General features: G+C 43.8%; 1 protein-coding gene across 5 annotated transcripts in view; it reads left to right on the top strand.

Annotated features, from left to right (window-relative positions):
- The window catches only part of KIAA0232 (KIAA0232 ortholog), an 82,551-nt gene that overhangs the window by 11,770 nt on the left and 52,960 nt on the right, over positions 1-17,821 (top strand). For 3 of the 5 annotated variants that reach the window (XM_060254322.1, XM_060254321.1, XM_060254323.1), the window contains exon 2: positions 11,196-11,704. The exons of 1 other annotated variant lie outside the window; for it this stretch is intronic. In XM_060254322.1, the coding sequence (XP_060110305.1) occupies positions 11,474-11,704 (231 nt within the window). In that variant the 5' untranslated portion in view covers positions 11,196-11,473. The remainder of the gene's footprint in view (positions 1-11,195; positions 11,705-17,821) is intronic. One more of the 5 variants, XM_060254324.1, reaches the window with a different exon arrangement.

Raw genomic sequence — 17,821 nt, 5'->3', positions numbered from 1 at the left:
ACCAACGCTGCTGTGAAAATCTTATAATCACAATTAAGGAGCGATATCGGTCTGCAAGAACCAGGATCCAACAAGTCCTTACTTTTCTTTGGAAGGACTATAATTTTTGCCTGTGACCAGGTGTTAGGAAAAGAGCCAGACTGTACAAACTGATTACAGGCATCAGCCAAGATGGGGGCTAGCAAGACATTAAAAAAATTATAAAATTCTGGGATAAAGCCGTCCCAGCCTGGAGATTTATTAGATTTCAAAGATTTAATAGTCTCCTGCATTTCAAGTGCTGTAAAAGCTTGGTCCAAGAAGGATTTAACCTCAGGAGAGAAAGGTTTAAGGCTTGAATGGGAGTCTACGAAAGACGATATAAGATCTGATGATGGGTGCCAAGAAGTATAAAGGGTCGAGTAATACTTTTTAAAGACTCTTACTATGTCTTTAGTTTAGTGCTGCAATAAACCAGATTTGGAACGAATAGAAGGTATAGTCATTGAGGATATTCTTTTTTTACCTTCCACGAGAGGAGTTTAAGGGATCGAGGAGTTCGAAACCAGTATTTTTGCTTGACAAATGCCATTTGTTTTTGAATATTGGAGACTTCAATGGAGTCTAATTTTTTCCTTTCAATAAGAAGTTTTGAATAAAATTTTTTGCTACCGAATTTCTTAAATTTTTCCTCCAGTTTAGTAATGTTGGCAACCAAATTAGATCTAATCTGTTCCTTTTCTTTTTTATACAAAGAGGCAATAGCCAAAAATCTGCCACAAATGGCAGCCTTAAAAGAGTCCCAAACAACGTGTTGGGGGACACCACAGTCCGAATTGAACTGAAAAAATTCTTTAATGTCTTTTTCAATAGAATCCGTAACCGACTTTATAGAAAGAAGTTTACTATCCAGTCTCCAGTTAAAAGAAAGTGTCCTATTAGTATTTCCTGACATAGAACCTTCCATCCATGCATGGTCAGACCAAATCATTGGGCCAATTTCTACTTTAGAAAAAAGGTTAGAAATGGAATCCGAAACTAGAAGAAAATCAATTCTGGAATAAGTTTGATGACGAGAGGAAAAAAAAGTGTAGTCCCTTTCAGTTGGATGCCTAATTCTCCAAATATCTGACAGATTGAAAGAACGAAAAACTTGAGCTAAGTCCTTATGACCATTCAAACCTTTAAGTTGAGAGCCTTTTTTGGCAGAGGAGAGTGAAGGACACGTTTGAGATCTGTCTAAAGAAGGATTGACAACGTAATTAAAATCTCCTCCCAAGATAATGGGACCTGTGTGAAAAGTTTGAAGTTGTGACAGGGTGTCTTCAATAAACGCAATTTGCCCATCATTTGGTGCGTACACCGATGCCAGGGTGTAAGAACTGCCATTAAAGATCCCATTAATAAAAATATACCGACCCCTAGGGTCCATTGAAGAACTTTCCAAAGTGAAGTGGACTGATTTACTTATCAAAATGGCCACTCTTCTTGCTTTGGAGGATCCGTAAGCCTGAAATTGATAAGCAAAATATTTTGATTGGAAGACCTTGGGCTGATTACCCTTAAGGTGAGTTTCTTGCAGAAAAATTATATCTGGTTTCTGACGTGAAATAGCAGAGGAAACCTGTTTTTTCTTAATTACATTGTTTAGCCCATTACAATTTAAAGATAAGACTTTCAGATGACACTCAGCCATACTTAAAAGAGGAAATATACATGAATCTCAAAAATCTTACAATCCATAGCTTTTATCTGGAGCGCCACAAAGTTAACCTTGTAGATCACCTTTCAGAGTCCTAAGGACAAAATTCAAGTCAAAGAATTTAAACACAAAAGCATAGTAATACTGTACAGTCACGCTGCCCAAAACATAAACAAAAATCAGCCACAACCAACTCCAGTGGTCTAGCATTTACAATCACTAGCCACTAACTCACCCACCAACTCTGTTAACCCAAGACTGGGAAAACAACAAATATTTGCATAGAAAAATGAATTTGAAGCGGTAAGTCTCACAACTTGAGACACCGCAGAACTGACAGCAACTATCAAAAGGAGCTCTGTATAAAACCGAATAACTCCATTCTCCCCCCACCCCACCAAAAGTGATTATAAATAACGTCAATTTCAACCCAGCGTAATTGAAATTTGTAGGCATAATTACGCAAAGCCTAGCATAAAGAACTTTTCATAATAACTGGCCAATTAGAGGTGAACAAATCAAGATTAAAATAACCAAAAGGCCACATACAGTATGATCTGTTCCTCTTACCAACAAAAATACAGATATTTGGGAAAATATAAATAGGCAGATTAATGTAATTTATATATCCTCTAGTCTCTCCCTCAGAATTATTGCAAAATTTAAGAAGCTAAAGCAGACATAGAGTACATTTTAAATCATAATAATAAGTAACTTAGAAATACCTTTACAACATCAGGTTGACTAAAAGTCTGCCCTAAGACGGGGGGAAAAAAGGGAATATTATATCTCCTTCCAATACATTTGACAGTAACCCAACCACATTCAAATACAAACTTACACAAATTCCACACTTTTATTTAAGCAATTGTAAAAATATAAAGCCAGAAATAATAATGAGGGAAACTAATCTCCAAGCATTCAGAGAATAGTACACAATCTGTCTCACTCACACAAACCCTACTATTAATCTGTCTCACACATCCACTCACTACCAACAATTAGTAAATAATAAATAAAGCATTAAATAAGGGTCTAGAAGTTCATTAGGTCACTATGATGTTCTACAATCTCAGTCACACCTTTCATTCCTCTCTAATTCGCACACACCCACAGCCAAACTTCCCCAATCAAAGTCTTAAGGCCACCCACTGATTAAACCCTGCATTCCAGATCCCACCATCTTTCAACCCAAGCATACACATGTATCCCAAGAACATTTCATTTAGCTAGTTGGTTTAAAATAGCATTTTCCCCTCATTTATGGTGTTACACTCCCCCCCCCCAAAAAAAACAAAAACAAAAAGACACGTTCTCATATAAGCATGCTATGCAACAAACACAAAATAACCGACACCATTATTTAGGACATGGCAGGATTATACTTAGGCACTTCTAGTGTAACAGCAGTTCAGTCTTTGCCTAGAAAAAAAAAACGGAGAAAAGGGCCCAACATAGACAGTTTTCAGCATATAATCAGATCCAGCCGCTTAGTTTCTAGGGGAGACAGGCCGATCAGAAGGCGGCACAGCGGGTAAAGAGCTTGGGTGTTTTACTGGAGCCTTCACTATCAATGGAGGCCCAGATAACAGCCACTGCCAAGTCAGCATTTTTTCATCTGAAGCGGGCGAGGCAGTTGGCCCCTTTCCTAGAGCGCCGGGACCTAGCAACGGTGATCCATGCGACGGTTACCTCAAGATTGGACTACTGTAATGCCCTCTACATGGGGCTGCCTCTGTGCCGGACCCGGAGATTGTAGCTAGTGCAGAACGCGGCGGCCAGGCTGCTGCTTGGCCTCCCAAGATGGGAGCATATGCGGCCGGGGCTACGCGAACTGCACTGGCTGCCGATTGTATACCAGGTCCAGTACAAAGTGCTGGTGATTACCTTTAAAGCCCTATATGGCCGAGGACCGACCTACCTGAGGGACCGTCTCTCCCCGTATGAGCCCCAGAGAGCACTGAGGTCAGTAGGTAAAAACAGATTGACCACCCCTGGGCCAAAAGAAGTTAAACTTCGGACTACCTATGCACGGGCCTTCTCTACCGCGGCCCCATGTTTGTGGAATCAACTCCCAGAGGAGGTGCGGGCCCTGCGGAATCTTGATCAGTTCTGCAGGGCCTGCAAGACCACCCTTTTCAAACAGGCATTCATGAACGGCTGACCAAGTCCACAAAGAAACATCAAAATGGTCCAGTCTGGAGATCCGCCATCATTACACAAATTGACAGGCATAGCGTCGATTAATAATGGTACTGTCAGATTTAACTTAATGTTTTTAGACTTAGTAACTGTTTTAACTAATGTATTAATCGGTTTGGGGTTAATTTAATGTTTTGTTAAATGTATTGTTATTTTGCTGTTGTTAGCCGCCCTGAGCCTGCTTGGCGGGGGAGGGCGGGATATAAATAAAATTTTACTTACTTACTTACTAATTCATAGGCACACGGTGCCATCTGGTGTCAGAAGATAATGATTGGACTTGAGAGGCTGCTTCCAGAAGACTGTTGGAAATAGGAAGATTTAAGTGACGCAGCATACAAATCCCTGAATCTAGATCCCCAGCCAAAAACGACTGATCTTGCACTGTAACTTGCAGTTTGTACGAAGCAAACCAACGATAGCTGATATTTTCCTTGTTCAGAATTTCTATGATTGGTTTCAAATTCCTTCGCCTTTGCAAGGTTTTGGATGACAGATCTTGCAGGAGTTGCACTTTGTGATCTCCCAGCATAAGTGGATTTATAGCCCGGGCTTTTTGTAAAAGTTTAGCTTTAACGGAGCTGGATGCAAATCGAACTAGGATGTCCCTAGGCAGCGATGATTTTTGTTTGCGCACCGGACCAATTCTATATGCAGCCTCCAAGGCATAAAGGTCAGTTTTGGAAAAACCCATTGCTTTTGATAGCCAGGAGGATATAAGGGTTTTTGAGGTCAGAGGGGGAGGCAGAATTCTCAGGGAGACCCCGAATTTTAACATTCCCCATTTTCAGTTGATTTTCCAGTGCAATGATCCTATCAGTGGCCTATTCATCTCGTTTATAGAAATATTGTGAACATGTGAACATATGAAGCTGCCTTCTACTGAATCAGACCCTTGGTCCGTCAAAGTCAGTATTGTCTTCTCAGACTGGCAGCGGCTCTCCAGGGTCTCAAGCTGAGGTTTTTCACGCCTACTTGCCTGGACCCTTTTTAGTTGGAGATGCCGGGGGTTGAACCTGCGACCTTCTGCTTACCAAGCAGATGCTCTACCACTGAGCCACCGTCCCTTCCCATAACTGTGCATTCTCCTGTGACACTCGCCATATTAAAAGCAGAATCTGCCATCTCTGCCACCTTCTCCAAAGATGTTTTAAATTCCACCATTTGGGCAGATAAAGGCTGGATCATGGCAGAGATTTTACCAGTCATGTTTTGTCCAAGTTTTTGAAAGGCTTCCATTACCTCCGAACGAAATGATGCTCGCTCATCCGTTGTGGTTTTCCCGCCTTCGGCCGCCATCTTGCCTGCTGGGAAGTTTGTCTTTCTCGAGGCCTTAGCCTTGGATTTTTTCGGGAAATAATCTTTTACAGAGTTCTTTGGGTTTCTTTTTGGTCTGGATTTTTGACCATCTGTTGTTCCCATACTGCTTTAAGGGGGGAAAAAGGAAGTGAAAGCAACGCTGGGCGCTTACCATAAAGCATCTTAAAGGAATCCGTGCTTCACCTGCTTGGCTAGTTTATCATCTCCAGTATTTTTGAACTGTTTATAACCACCCCCCAGTAAACCAGTTAGTTGTTGAATTTGAAATTGAAATGATTGTATTAATTATGAGGGTTTATGGATATGCTAGAATCTTAGGAGCAATCACAAAGGAATGTATATGAAAAAATTAAATGGAGGAGTTTGTGGAATGTATTTTTGTCTGTTCCTTTGATGTCTGTACCCCCCCTACCCCCGTGCTGCTCTTAAAGGTTGATATACCTTCTGATCAGAGTGCGATTCAGCACAGGCTAGAATTTGCAGCACTCATGAGAAATTACCCTTTCTGTCTTCTTCAGGTTCTTTTGGAAATAGAAGATCTTTTGCAAGTGTGAGGATGATTTCTTCCTGCCCCCTCTCTGCAAATAGAACAAGAATTGATGCATTTGGGATTAACTTGTACCAAGTCCTCCTTGCTACAAACCCTGATGATGCCACCTGCTGCTCTATTCTTTGGGGTTCCCTGGTGCTTTGGAGCAGAGGTCCCCAGCCCCTAGCTGTGGACTGGTACCGGTCTGTGGCCTGTTAGCAACTGGACTGCGGAGCGAGGCAAAGGTGCTGCACCGCCCCTTTTGTCTGCCTGGGACCTGGGCAGATGAAAGAGGCAGTACGATCTCGCTCCAAAGCACCACCTCTTTCATCCATTCCTGGGTGGGTGGAAGGGGCAGCGTGGCAGCGACCTTCACCTACCCTTCATGTAGAGACCCCCATGGGGGGCATGGGGCAGTCTGAGGCAGCAAAAACCCCAGCACCCCCACTGGTCCGTGGAAAAATGATCTTCCACGAAGCCAGTCCCTGGTGCCAAAAAGGTTGGGAGCCACTGCTTTGGAGCACCTGGGGGAGAGGGGAAGCATAGGAGTCTGAAGAGGGAAAGATCCATTCTGTGAAGGCTCAACCTCCCCCCACCCAGCAGTTGTTACAGAAGAAGAATAAATGGGCATAGCCAGGAACTTTTTGGTTGGAGGGCTTTGTTCGGGGGGGGGGGACCTTCATTTTTTAACAGCCCCCTCACCTAAAAAGGCCAGGCCTAAATGCTTCTTGTAGCCTGCCAGCTGAGAGAAGCACGGAGACCCTCTTTCTCTTGCCCTCCTTTCCTACTCAGCGATCAGGAGGGGGGAGAGAAGCGGGGCTGGTAGGCCTGGTCTTCCAGATTTTCACAGATGACTGGAGAGTTCTCTGGCTGTCTGCAAGAAGCAGAGACTTCTGCTGCTTCTCGCTCTCCTGGAAAAGTCTCCAGCTGACTGCAAGAAGCAGGGAGACAACCTGACCTATGACCTTCCTTCCCTGCAACCTTCCTTCAGATCACACAGGTGGGGTGCAAGAGCAGCCGCCAACCTCCCCCCAGGTTTCCAAGGACCCACTGATCAGCTGGTTGGCAGGCCCTTTAAATGGTGTGGGAAGGCTGGTGGCTGTTCCTGCCGCCGCTCCTGCACGATTTGAGTTATGGGAGAGGCAAAAAGTCATGGTGAAGACCACAACTGTGGCGGGGAAGGCAGGCCACAGGTTGGAGGCCCTGCCTGGAAGTTAGGGGAGCATGGCCTTCACAAGCCCTCCATGGCTACGGGCCTTAGAATAAGCCAAGTCACCATTGGTGGCCTCACAAGTATTATAAGAGTTTTTGATCAACTCGCTGTCACTCCGATAAATAAGATCAGGTAGGGTTTTTGCACAAGACTTCTGATTGCCTATTAGAAATTTGAATGGCTGTGCAGATTTTAAATGGACTACATGTTTGTCATCTGTGGGACCAACTTATCCTAGTCACTGAGTGTTTGATAAATGCCACAGCACCTAAGTTGGTTCATGTGAAGGCTTTCCCTTTGTTGAAGCGAAAAATTAATGCCATGCACTGTAATTTATAGGCTGTAGTTGCGCATCCATTGTGGGTGCTGTAGTTCTATCTCACAGCTGACCAGTTTGTGTCTCTCTTGTTTTATAGATAATATCAAAAGTTGCACAATTTAACGTTATTGATACCTTCCACTATTAAGATTAAATAAAAATAGAGTGTTGAGTCAGGTTTTTGTTGCAGATGTGGAAGAACAGGAGTGACTTACCCATCTTTTGAAGATGTGAAACTTCTGACTTTTTGGAAAGAATAATGGGAACCACTCTGTTTTGATTGACTAGTTGCAGTCTTTGGTGAGCAGGAAATTATGATTAATTTTATTAACAGCAGCACAAATGGCAATTGTTCCTAAGTGCAAGAAGGCTAAATTAATATTGGTTGTTTAAATTAAGAAGTGGCCTCTGTGATTCAATAGGCAAACTATGTATGTAGCAGCGGGAAGATATATGGAAAATTTGCTTTCAGAAGATGAATTGTTCGCGAAGTTTTGCTTTGGAACACAGTAAAATATTCAGTAAATTTATTGTCTGAAAATCATTATAGCCTATTTGACTTCCTACATTGCCTCACATAATCCCATTTTACAATTTTGGTGTTAAGTAATTTAATTTAAGTGGAGTAAAATGTTCTTTAAAAAACCCAAACAACCTGGTAGGACTTGCTTCCAAACAAGCCTGTTCAGAATTGTGCTGCAAGTTCATTAGGAGGATGTGATGCATTATAGATTGTTTCTGAGCCCTTGGGATATGGTACAGAGTCATAGGCAAGGTTGGTGTCAGTTAGTCATATTTGTTGCTCAGCCTTACCTCTGTAAGGATAAGGGACAGTTCTGTAACTGAGCTAATTTAACAAAGTCTTGGTATGCACAAGAGAAGCATAAGATACTTAGTGATGGATCTGAAGGGGCCATTCTGCTTCTAGAAGGGAATTTCTGGACTCATAAAATATCAGGAGCTGCCATTTTGCCAGGTCAGACCATTGGTCCCAGTACTGTCTGCTTAGACTAAAGACAGTCTTTACAGCCTGTGAGCTCAAGCAGAAGTGTTGTCTGGTCAACTCAGTTGCTTGAGTTGCCAGGAGTTAAACTTGGCCTATTGCCCCAACTCCCCAGGGCCTCAAATGAGAACTTTTTATTTAATTTTTCTGTGGCATTTCATGTAGACTCTATGAAAATACAATTAATTTTTTTCTCACAGTTGCGCATGCTGGAACATGAAGCTGTCCAGGAAACATCTTGTGTACCATCCATATAGGCAGCATTTTGATATTCTTAGTAATGATGCTTGGGGTTGTGGGAATAGCTATAGTGTAGTGGAAGAAAAGTATGCTAAATCAGATTGCTTTGTATTTTAAAATATACACATTTCCCAGCCACAAATGCATGAAGTGCAACAAAATCAGCTGCACCTCTTTATAGGAACAGTCATGCATGGCTTGGAACTTGTGGTAACTACTATGCATTTTTTCTCCCTCCCTCCCTGCCTGTCTTCCTTCCTTCCTTGTGCTATTTTTGTATTGTGTGTGTGTCTGCACCTGGAAGTCATAGTGACCTCTGGTGACTGACTACTACTGGGGGCCTGGAGGATACTCAGGCGACTGAAATAAAGCCTTCCCCTGTCCTCCTGACTACTGGTATTTCAAGGAGGTCACCCATCCAAGTACTTGTTAAGAGTTGATCCTGCTTAGCTTCCAAGATCTGATGAGATCAGGCTTGCCTGGGATATCCAGGTCAGGTCACTACTATGCATTTTTGAACTGGGAATTATTCCTGATAATTATTCCTGTAATGAGCAGGATCTTGTTGGCTAGTAACCAGATAGATGTTGCTTTTGTTTTTCTTTAGGCTATGCTGTACTTTCAGCATTACATTCAGTGGAACCTGGTCACTCTTTTTAAACCTCCCCTTCCCTCTGCAGGGCCCCTCCATTGGAGGGCCTCCAGTATGCTTCTAATTCATGCAGCCAGCAACAGGACCAGAGGAAAAGGGAAGGAGAGAGCACGCGAGAGAGAGAGAGCAAGAATGAGAGAGCACAAGAGTGTGTGTGTGTGCGCGCATGAGAGAGTGACAGTGTGAGAGAGAGAGCGCGTAAGAGAGAGTACAAGAGAGCGACAGTGCGCAAGAGAGTATGAGAGAGCGGCAGCAAGAGTGAGAGCACCAGAGACGGAGAGCACAAGAGTGTGACACAGAGGGAAAGTGAGAGAGAGAGAGAGAGAGAGAGACTGATCTGCCCTCCCAGCCCAGGTGGGAACTGGACAATCTCCTCCACCCCAACCCATCTTGGGCATCTGGCTTCATTGTTCTCTCCCACCCCAGAAATTCTTCTGGTGGTTAGTTCAGTGCAAACACCCACCCTCTGAAAAAAGAAAAACCCAAAGTCCCTTCAGCTTAACGGAGTGTGTGGGGGGGGGAGTTAGAAAGGGAAGCCCCGTCTCTGTTTGGCAGCTCCCACTGCTGGGACTGGGCTGGGAAGGTATTTGTGAATTCCCTGCATTGTGCAGGGAGTTGACTAGATTACCCTGGACTAGATTACTAGATAACTCTGATTCTATGATTCCCGACTACTAGTATTTCAAGGAGGTTTCCCATCCAAGTACTTTCTAGAGTTTACCCTGTTTAGCTTCTGATATCTGACGAAGACTGGGCTTGCCTGGGCTATCCAGGTCAGGGCTAAGAATGGAATTGAATCTGAAAGGTGTAGCAAAGCTTTATAGAGTTGCTCTGCTGGACTTCAGGCCTTGAGCCAGTTCTGTTTGATGCAAGGTCTCAAGCTGGTGTGGGGTATACAGTGGACAGGATAACCTTTTTACTCTGTTGGACCCCTTCCCTCACCTAAAGCCAAGCTGTAGATTGGCAGAAAAAACAACCTCATGACTTCAGGCAGTTTTCTGGGATTTTCTGTGCCATTTGGTTTCAGCAGCTCAAATTTCTGTTCCCTCATCACCATCTATGATATAGGTCTTTGACTTGGACTGCAGTCCTTGGTTTCTTTGTTGGGGGGGGGGGATGAGCTGAGGTTGAGAAAGTAGAAGCAAGCCCTCCTCCCTTTATAAACTCCAAGCAGTGCTCAGAACCTCAAACACGCAATGAGGAAGTAAATGAAGGATGAGGAACCTGCAGATTTGCCGCTTGTGTAGCTGTCCATGACTACTAAATTTGCCTTAGGGGAGTGTGCATGTGTACAAGACGGAGGGCCTATATATATTGCAGAGTTGCAGCACACCATGCCATATTGTTTTTTTTTAAATCTAAAAATGCATTATGCAGTGCTTAGGTGCGGCATTTAAATATTCATGTAAAATATTCATAACAATCTGGGTTCCTCCCAGGAATCGTGGGAGAGAACAGTTTGAAACACCCCCCCCCCATACTGTAAACTTTCAAGGGTTTAAACAGACGAACTTGCTCCTCCTCTTCAGCTCACTCTCAACTGCTCATCTTTCCATCAGGCTATTCTTGAGGGTGTTTGCTTTTTCTTGTTCATTTGCAAAGTTATTATTTCTTCTGAGTAGGTGGAAACCCTTGCCCTGTTAGTGTGTGGTCTAATACCGCCAGTTTTGCATTTGGCACAGGGCCAGCTAATTTAAGTACAGTAATGTGCATTATTTAGTGATTATGTAGTCTTGGCAATGCTTTCTCAAAGTCAAAAAAGTAAGAGTTCCCTAGCTTCAGGGGAGAAGAAAATTGGGCACTCATGCACTTGCACACGCCAGAGATCTTTCCAAGTCTCACTTAATTTTTCAGTCTCAGTATTCTCTGTGGGCCCTTGTCTCAGAATCTTCCGTAGAAGAAGTTTGCTTTTTTTGTGTGGTAAAATAATGAGAGTTGTAGGAAACCAAATCCATTTATCTTGATGTGTGCGTCCTGCTGAATTGTCCTTTGTTGTGTTGATGGATGTCACAACTTCTTATTTTTTCCTCTTATAGGTCCTGCTGGGGATTTGCATCTGGCTTCAATGTGAAATTAAGGTAGAAAAATGCACATAAACATGTGTTTCCTGTTAAGATTTAGTGTACTCAGTGGTTATGCCTGAAGAGTGGGTCTTGTCTTTAGACGGATAACTGCCAGGAAATATAAATGATTGTCCTAGAAGTCAAGCTTCTCTCCTCCTTACTGGAGTGAAAAAAAGTCCACCTCCAGGTTCCCACGGAATATCATCTGCAGAAAATGCATCATGTTCTAAGGATGACAGCCACCTAGATTCATGCACCCAATCTATACAGTTGTTGTGGATGGTTTGCCATCTGAAAGCTCCTCAAGCTCCTGTCTGGGCCCGGTACCTGTTTCTGAAATGTCTCTGCTTCATGCTTTGGGCCCAGTGCAGACCTGGCTGGGACAAGAGCTAGAAAAATGTGGCATTGATGCCATGATTTATACTCGCTATGTCCTCAGTCTTCTGCTGCATGATAGCTATGACTACGACCTACAGGAACAGGTATTTACTTACTTTAGATGTGTTTTGAGTAAAAATGAGTGCATGTTTTATGTGTGTGATGCATGTTGAAATCCTACACGTTCCTTGATTTTAGTTTACAACTTAAATAGTAAATGTTTAGAGAAGAAAAAGATGTATGCTTGGATCCAGAGAGCTGCATTGGGATTTGGACATGTTCACAGGATGTTTGGCAGTGATCAGCTGACTGTTGTGTCGTATCACAACCACATCACAAATCTGATTCAGAAGTTTTTTTCCAGGTAGTACCAGGTGTACTGGCCTTCAAAAGATGCATAAAGCTTCCTCGGATACAAGAAACTAATTGTGTCTGTAAAGTGTGTTGTAGGATTTGTTTCTAACTAGATTTCTGTCAGTTGCTACATGAGCAGTTTGAAGAAGATTCTAAATGGGATGACCTGTAAAAGAACTTAAGTGGCTTCTCATTGAAACATAGACACACTGAGGTTTCTTATTCAGGTACTGTCATTTAAATACCTGGCTTTATCTCTTCAGAAGCAAAGTGGCTAGCAGAGCAGCAAAGGTTGCAAGAATGCCAAAAACATCATAACCACCCATCAGCAAAATAAAAGCAGAAGGCAGTAAAAAACACAGCCAGATTTGTCAAAGTAGTTTATCCTCCACCAGTTCCCCCTTGCATACCGTCTTGCACACCTTCCCTTTGGGAAGGGGATGTGGCCGAGCATCTGCTTGGCATGCAGAAGGGGATGTGGCCGAGCATCTGCTTGGCATGCAGAAGGGGATGTGGCCGAGCATCTGCTTGGTATGCAGAAGGTTCCAGGTTCAGTCCCCAGCATCTCCACTTTAAAAATCCTTAGAAGGTGATGTGAAAGACCTCTACCCAAGAGCTCAATAACCACTGCCAGTCTAAGTAGACACTACTGACCTTGACAGAACAAGGGTTTGTTTAGTATGAGGCAGCTTCAAATGTGTATGTGCTCCTGAATGTGTCAAATGAAAGTTTTTTTCTAAAACTACCCTAGCAGGCTTTTTTCAGAAGATTGGACCTACCACAGAAAAAACTCATGACCTTACTGTTGCCATATGGACAACCCTAGAAGGTTCCACCATGAAAAGGCTGTTTGGAGAGCGTAACAGGCACATGAGCATATACAGGAAAGTGCTGTCTCATAAATGAGCGGCATAAAGGCAATGATCACCATTTTGAATTGGGCCTGGAAGCAAATACATAGCAACCAGTGTAGTTGATGCAGTGCTGGATGTTCCAATCAGCTATTCCCAGACAGGAGTCTTGCTTTTGCATTTTGTGCCAGTGTCAAGCGTCAATATTTCTCAATAAGCAGTCTTTTGTTTTAAATCAAAGCTGTTTTATTTTAGAAACTCAGAAGCTGTACCAAGGACACAAGCCTTGGGAGTAATGACGGATACAGAGTTACACAGTTGCTATATAGGATATCTTCAAAGATTACATTGCAGATGCATAGTTGAATCACGGGTTCAAAGGTTGCTAAACACTATCTCTTTTATTATTAAGGAGTTTAGGCTATTAAAAACATCTCCCATTCTCACACTTCTCTAGCAGAAGATAAGAGTTGTCTGTGTGAACCTGTGGGAGAGGCGACTTGAAAGTGGTACCAGCCAGGCTGTAGCATAAACATCCTTGGGCCAGATGGACTTATTACTTGCCCCATAGTTGTAAATAAGAGAGGAGCAGTGAAGAGTGAGAGACCTGCTCGTTGTCTGAGAACCCATTATGTCACAAAAATAAGCGTGCTTGACATACTGCCCCCCCTAAGCCCCTCTCCGCAGTTTTGAAGGATATTTAGCATAGAATTGTTTAATCAGCACTGGCGCTCTGACGTTTGAGCTAATTATCCACTCATCGTGTGCTGTTGAGAAATATTTCCATCTAATCAGAAAATACAATACACCCTGCTTCAGTTTAGCATCTAAGATTTCTTTTACTTCATGGTGATTCTGATCCCCCATTGGTATAGGCTCGGCAGCTTGGTGTCGGGGGTGCCAAGACGTGACTCCAGGATCCCTCCGAAGTAAACTGCAATGAAAGATGTGATGGATCTTACTAAACAGCTTGGGCAGTTCAAGCTCTACAGTCACTTTATTGATTACTTGTTTAATACGGAGTGGTCCCAAAAACTTATATGCTAGTTTTTTAGAAGTTTGCGGTAGAGGCAAGTTCTTGGTAGAGAGGAACACTGTATCTCCCACTTTAAAATCCCAAGCAGGAAAATGGTGCTTATCGTAATTTTTTTTATAGTTCTCTTTAGCCAATTCCTCGGTCACTAATTAGCTTATTTGGGAATGAGTGTCATTTCACCGCGTGTAGGAAGAATAGTTGAGCTAGTCTTTTAGCCATGGGTATTTGAGAGCAAGGAATGAAGTGGGCTTATTTAGAAAAAGTGTCCACTACTACAAGAATTGCGGCCTTTCCCTGAGAAGGGGGAAGTTCTACAAGAAAATCCAATGAAACTTATCGACCACGGTCTGGTGGCTGTTTCCAGTGGTTGTAATAATCCTGAGGCCTCCCCCCCCTTCTCTTAGCCATCAGGCATATTGGACAAGAAGCCACATAATTAGTGATGTATTTTTCACAACTGGCCACCAAAATTGTCTATTCACTAGATGCAGGGTTTTTACATACCCGAAGTGCCCCAATAGCTTGCTGTCATGACACATTTGAAGCACCTCTTTCTGGAGGCTCTCTGGCACATAGAGTTTACTGTCTTTGTACCAGAAACCACCCTCCCCTTTCTTTACCCCTTTGGGTATTGCTTCCGCTTCCTTTTCCACTTCAGCAATCAGTCTTTCTCTCCCCCCCCCCCACTTCTCTTCCAGTTTTTCGCGCTTTGCTTGGGAGCGGGTAGTTACCACTCCCCCAACTGGCTGGGGGAGATGAGTGAGTCTATCAGTTCTTCTCTTTGGCTGTTATGCTGGGGGAGTCTGGATAATGCATCGGCTAGAAAATTCTTAGATCCCGGGATGTGTTTCAGTTTAAAATCAAATTTCGCAAAGAATCCTACCCATTGGATCTGTTTCTCAGTCAATTTTCTGCGACCCGTAAGAGTTTCCAGATATTTATGATCTGTCCATATTTCAAAAGGAGCCATCGCTCCTTCCAGCCAAGATCGCCATGTTTTCAGGGCAAACGTTACAGCAAACGCTTCTTTGTCCCACACTGACCAATTCCTCTGATCTTGAGAGACTTTCTTAGAGATGTAAGCACATGGTTTTAAGGGCCCCCCCATCTGATTGCATGAGAACGGCCCCCACAGCGACATCGGTGGCGTCACATTGGACCACAAAAGGTTTTAATTCATTGGGGTGAATTAAAATGGGTTCACTGGTGAACAATCTTTTCAATTTGTTAAAGGCTTCCTGACAGTTTTTTGTCCAATTTAATTTTGCTCCTGGCCTTTTGGCCTCTGGACCCTTCCCGTTCATTTTAAGAAGGTCCATCAAGGGGAGCATGGTGTGTGCAAATCTCTGTATAAAATTACGATAAAAATTTGCGAATCTGATGAGGGATTGGAGCTGTCTACGTGTCCTCGGGGGTTCCCAATCCAGTACCGCTTGTATTTTGGCGGGGTCCATTGCCAAGCCCCTCCCTGATATTCGATAACCTAAGTAATCCAATTTGGTCTTATGGAACTCACACTTGGATAATTTTGCATACAGTTGGTTCTCATAGAGGGTTGTTAAGACTTTCCTCACTAATTTCACATAGGAGGGGAGGTCTTTGAAATAAATAATTATATCGTCCAGGTACACTACTACCCTCGGTACAAATATTTCCGCAGGACTTCATTTATAAAGTTCAAAACTCCCGGGGCCCCTTGTAATCCGAACGGCGTGACTAAGTATTCAAATTGTCCCATCAGCATGTTAAATGCCATCTTCCATTCATCCCCCTCATTTATGCACACCCGAAAGTAAGCATCTCTTAGATCCAGCGTGGTGAAAATCTTTCCCTCTGACACAGTGCTTAACAAATCCTTTATTAGGGGTATGGGGTACAAATTCAAGGTTGAAATCGCGTTGATCCCATGAAAATCCGTACATAGCCTGAGCCCCCCGTCTTTTTTCTTCCTAAACAGCACGGGGGCAGCTTGGGGGGCCGTAGCCAGTCTGTTAAAACCCTGCTTTAAATTATTGTCTAGGAACTTGCGGAGTTGCACTTTTTCAGCTCATCCCATGGAGTAAAGTTTAGCTTGAGGGAGGCTCTGCCCTGGAATCAATTCTATCGCACAGTCCATATCTCGGTGTGGGGGGGAGCTCATTCGCTTCTTCTTCACTAAACACTTGTTTTAAATAAATCCCTGTACTCATGTGGGATTGATTTGACTTCTATAGTGAGGCATAGTTTTTTGTTTAGGGGGGTGGTTGCAGACCCCACTCCCCGTTCCATTGGTGGGACTCACATTTCCCATCTGTAAAGTCAATGATTTGATCCCCCCATTTTATGTTGGGTTGATGTTTGGCCAACCATCCAACTCCCAGGACAACGTCAAATGTTGAAGAGGGTGCCACAACAAAAATTTCTGCATCCTAGTGGTCTTCTATCCCCATCGGCACACCTTGAGTTTGCTCCATACACGGTCCCCCCTTCATCACTGTCCCTTCCATTTGCTCAAATTGTTTGGGGTGAGGGAGAGGACTCGTAGGGAGTCTGAGTGCTTCCACTAATTTAGGTGTGATTATGTCTCTGGTGCACCCAGAATCTAGTAGTGCCCAGGCATGTATAAAATGTTTGAGGCTAGAGTTTAATAAAGTCAGTGGGATGAAAAACAAAGTTCCCGTAATTCTCACCCTCAGCGGTGCCGTTAACTCCACGACCTGTTGCTCGGCACCTCTCAGTGCAGGTCGCCCTCGTTACCCGCCGGTTTGTCTTCCCAGGCATCTTCTCCCAGCTCGTCAACAATGATGATTTCTTCCTTCCGTGGGGTTGCGGTGCTGAGCTGCCCTTGGCGAGTTCTTTCGCTCTCCCCTCTGCCTTTTTCGCCTTGGGTGTGCTGGTCTTTGGAGTTAGGGAGGGGCCTCGAGGCCGTTCAGGGCCATCTCTGCCATTTCTAACCTCATCGTTTGGAGGAAGTCCCTCGGGTCAGGGTTCTGTTTCTCCTCCTCATCTGGGAGCGGATAGGGGCATCGCTCTTCTGAACTATCTCCCCCGTTCACTTCCAAGGCATCCTGGTCGTTGTCATCTCCCAACCGTGAGCGTAAGGGGGGCAGTGCCAAGATCGCCTCTCTCCGACCGGGTGCTTCGTCCATTAGGCTAGTGGACCTCCTGGGGCCGCAATCCGTCGGGGTAATGAACAGCCGCTGTATGTGCAGCGGAGACCCTCGCCCTGCCGGCCTCCTGATGTCGAGTATGTGCCATGGAGGTTGTCTCAGGGCTGTGTCGGGTCTTTGATCTTCGCCAATTGGTCGTTCAGGGTTTTCGGGGGCCTCTCCATTCTCTGGAGCTCTCTCCGCCATTTGGGTAGAAAGTTTCCAATTCGGTTACAGCCCCAAGTAGGATTACTCCCAAAATGTCAAGTGTCAATATTTCTCAATAAGCAGTCTTTTGTTTTAAATGAAAGCTGTTTTATTTTAGAAACTCAGAATCTGTACCAAGGACACAAGCCTTGGGAGTAATGACATATACAGAGTTACACAGTTGCTATATAAGATATCTTCAAAGGTTACATTACAGATGTATAGTTGAATCACGGGTTCAAAGGTTGCTAAACACTATCTCTTTTATTATTAAGGAGTTTAGGCTATTAAAAACATCTCCCATTCTCACACTTCTCTAGCAGAAGATAAGAGTTGTCTGTGTGAACCTGTGGGAGAGGCGACTTGAAAGTGGTACCAGCCAGGCTGTAGCATAAACATCCTTGGGCCAGATGGACTTATTACTTGCCCCATAGTTGTAAATAAGAGGGGAGCAGTGAAGAGTGAGAGACCTGCTCATTGTCTGAGAACCCATTATGTCACAAAAATAAGCGCGCTTGACAGCCAAGTGAAACTTCTGAAGTATCATCAAAGGGAGCCCTATGTAGAGCTCATTACAGTAGCCTACTCTACGGGTTACTATAGTGTGGATCAATGTGACTAGGTCAGTTGAGCCTAAATAAGGGA

The sequence above is a fragment of the Heteronotia binoei genome, chromosome 14 (assembly GCF_032191835.1).
Source record: "Heteronotia binoei isolate CCM8104 ecotype False Entrance Well chromosome 14, APGP_CSIRO_Hbin_v1, whole genome shotgun sequence".
Lineage (NCBI taxonomy): Eukaryota > Metazoa > Chordata > Lepidosauria > Squamata > Gekkonidae > Heteronotia > Heteronotia binoei.
The sequence above is the reverse complement of the archived record's forward strand: the minus strand, read 5'-3'. Positions and strand labels throughout refer to the sequence as shown.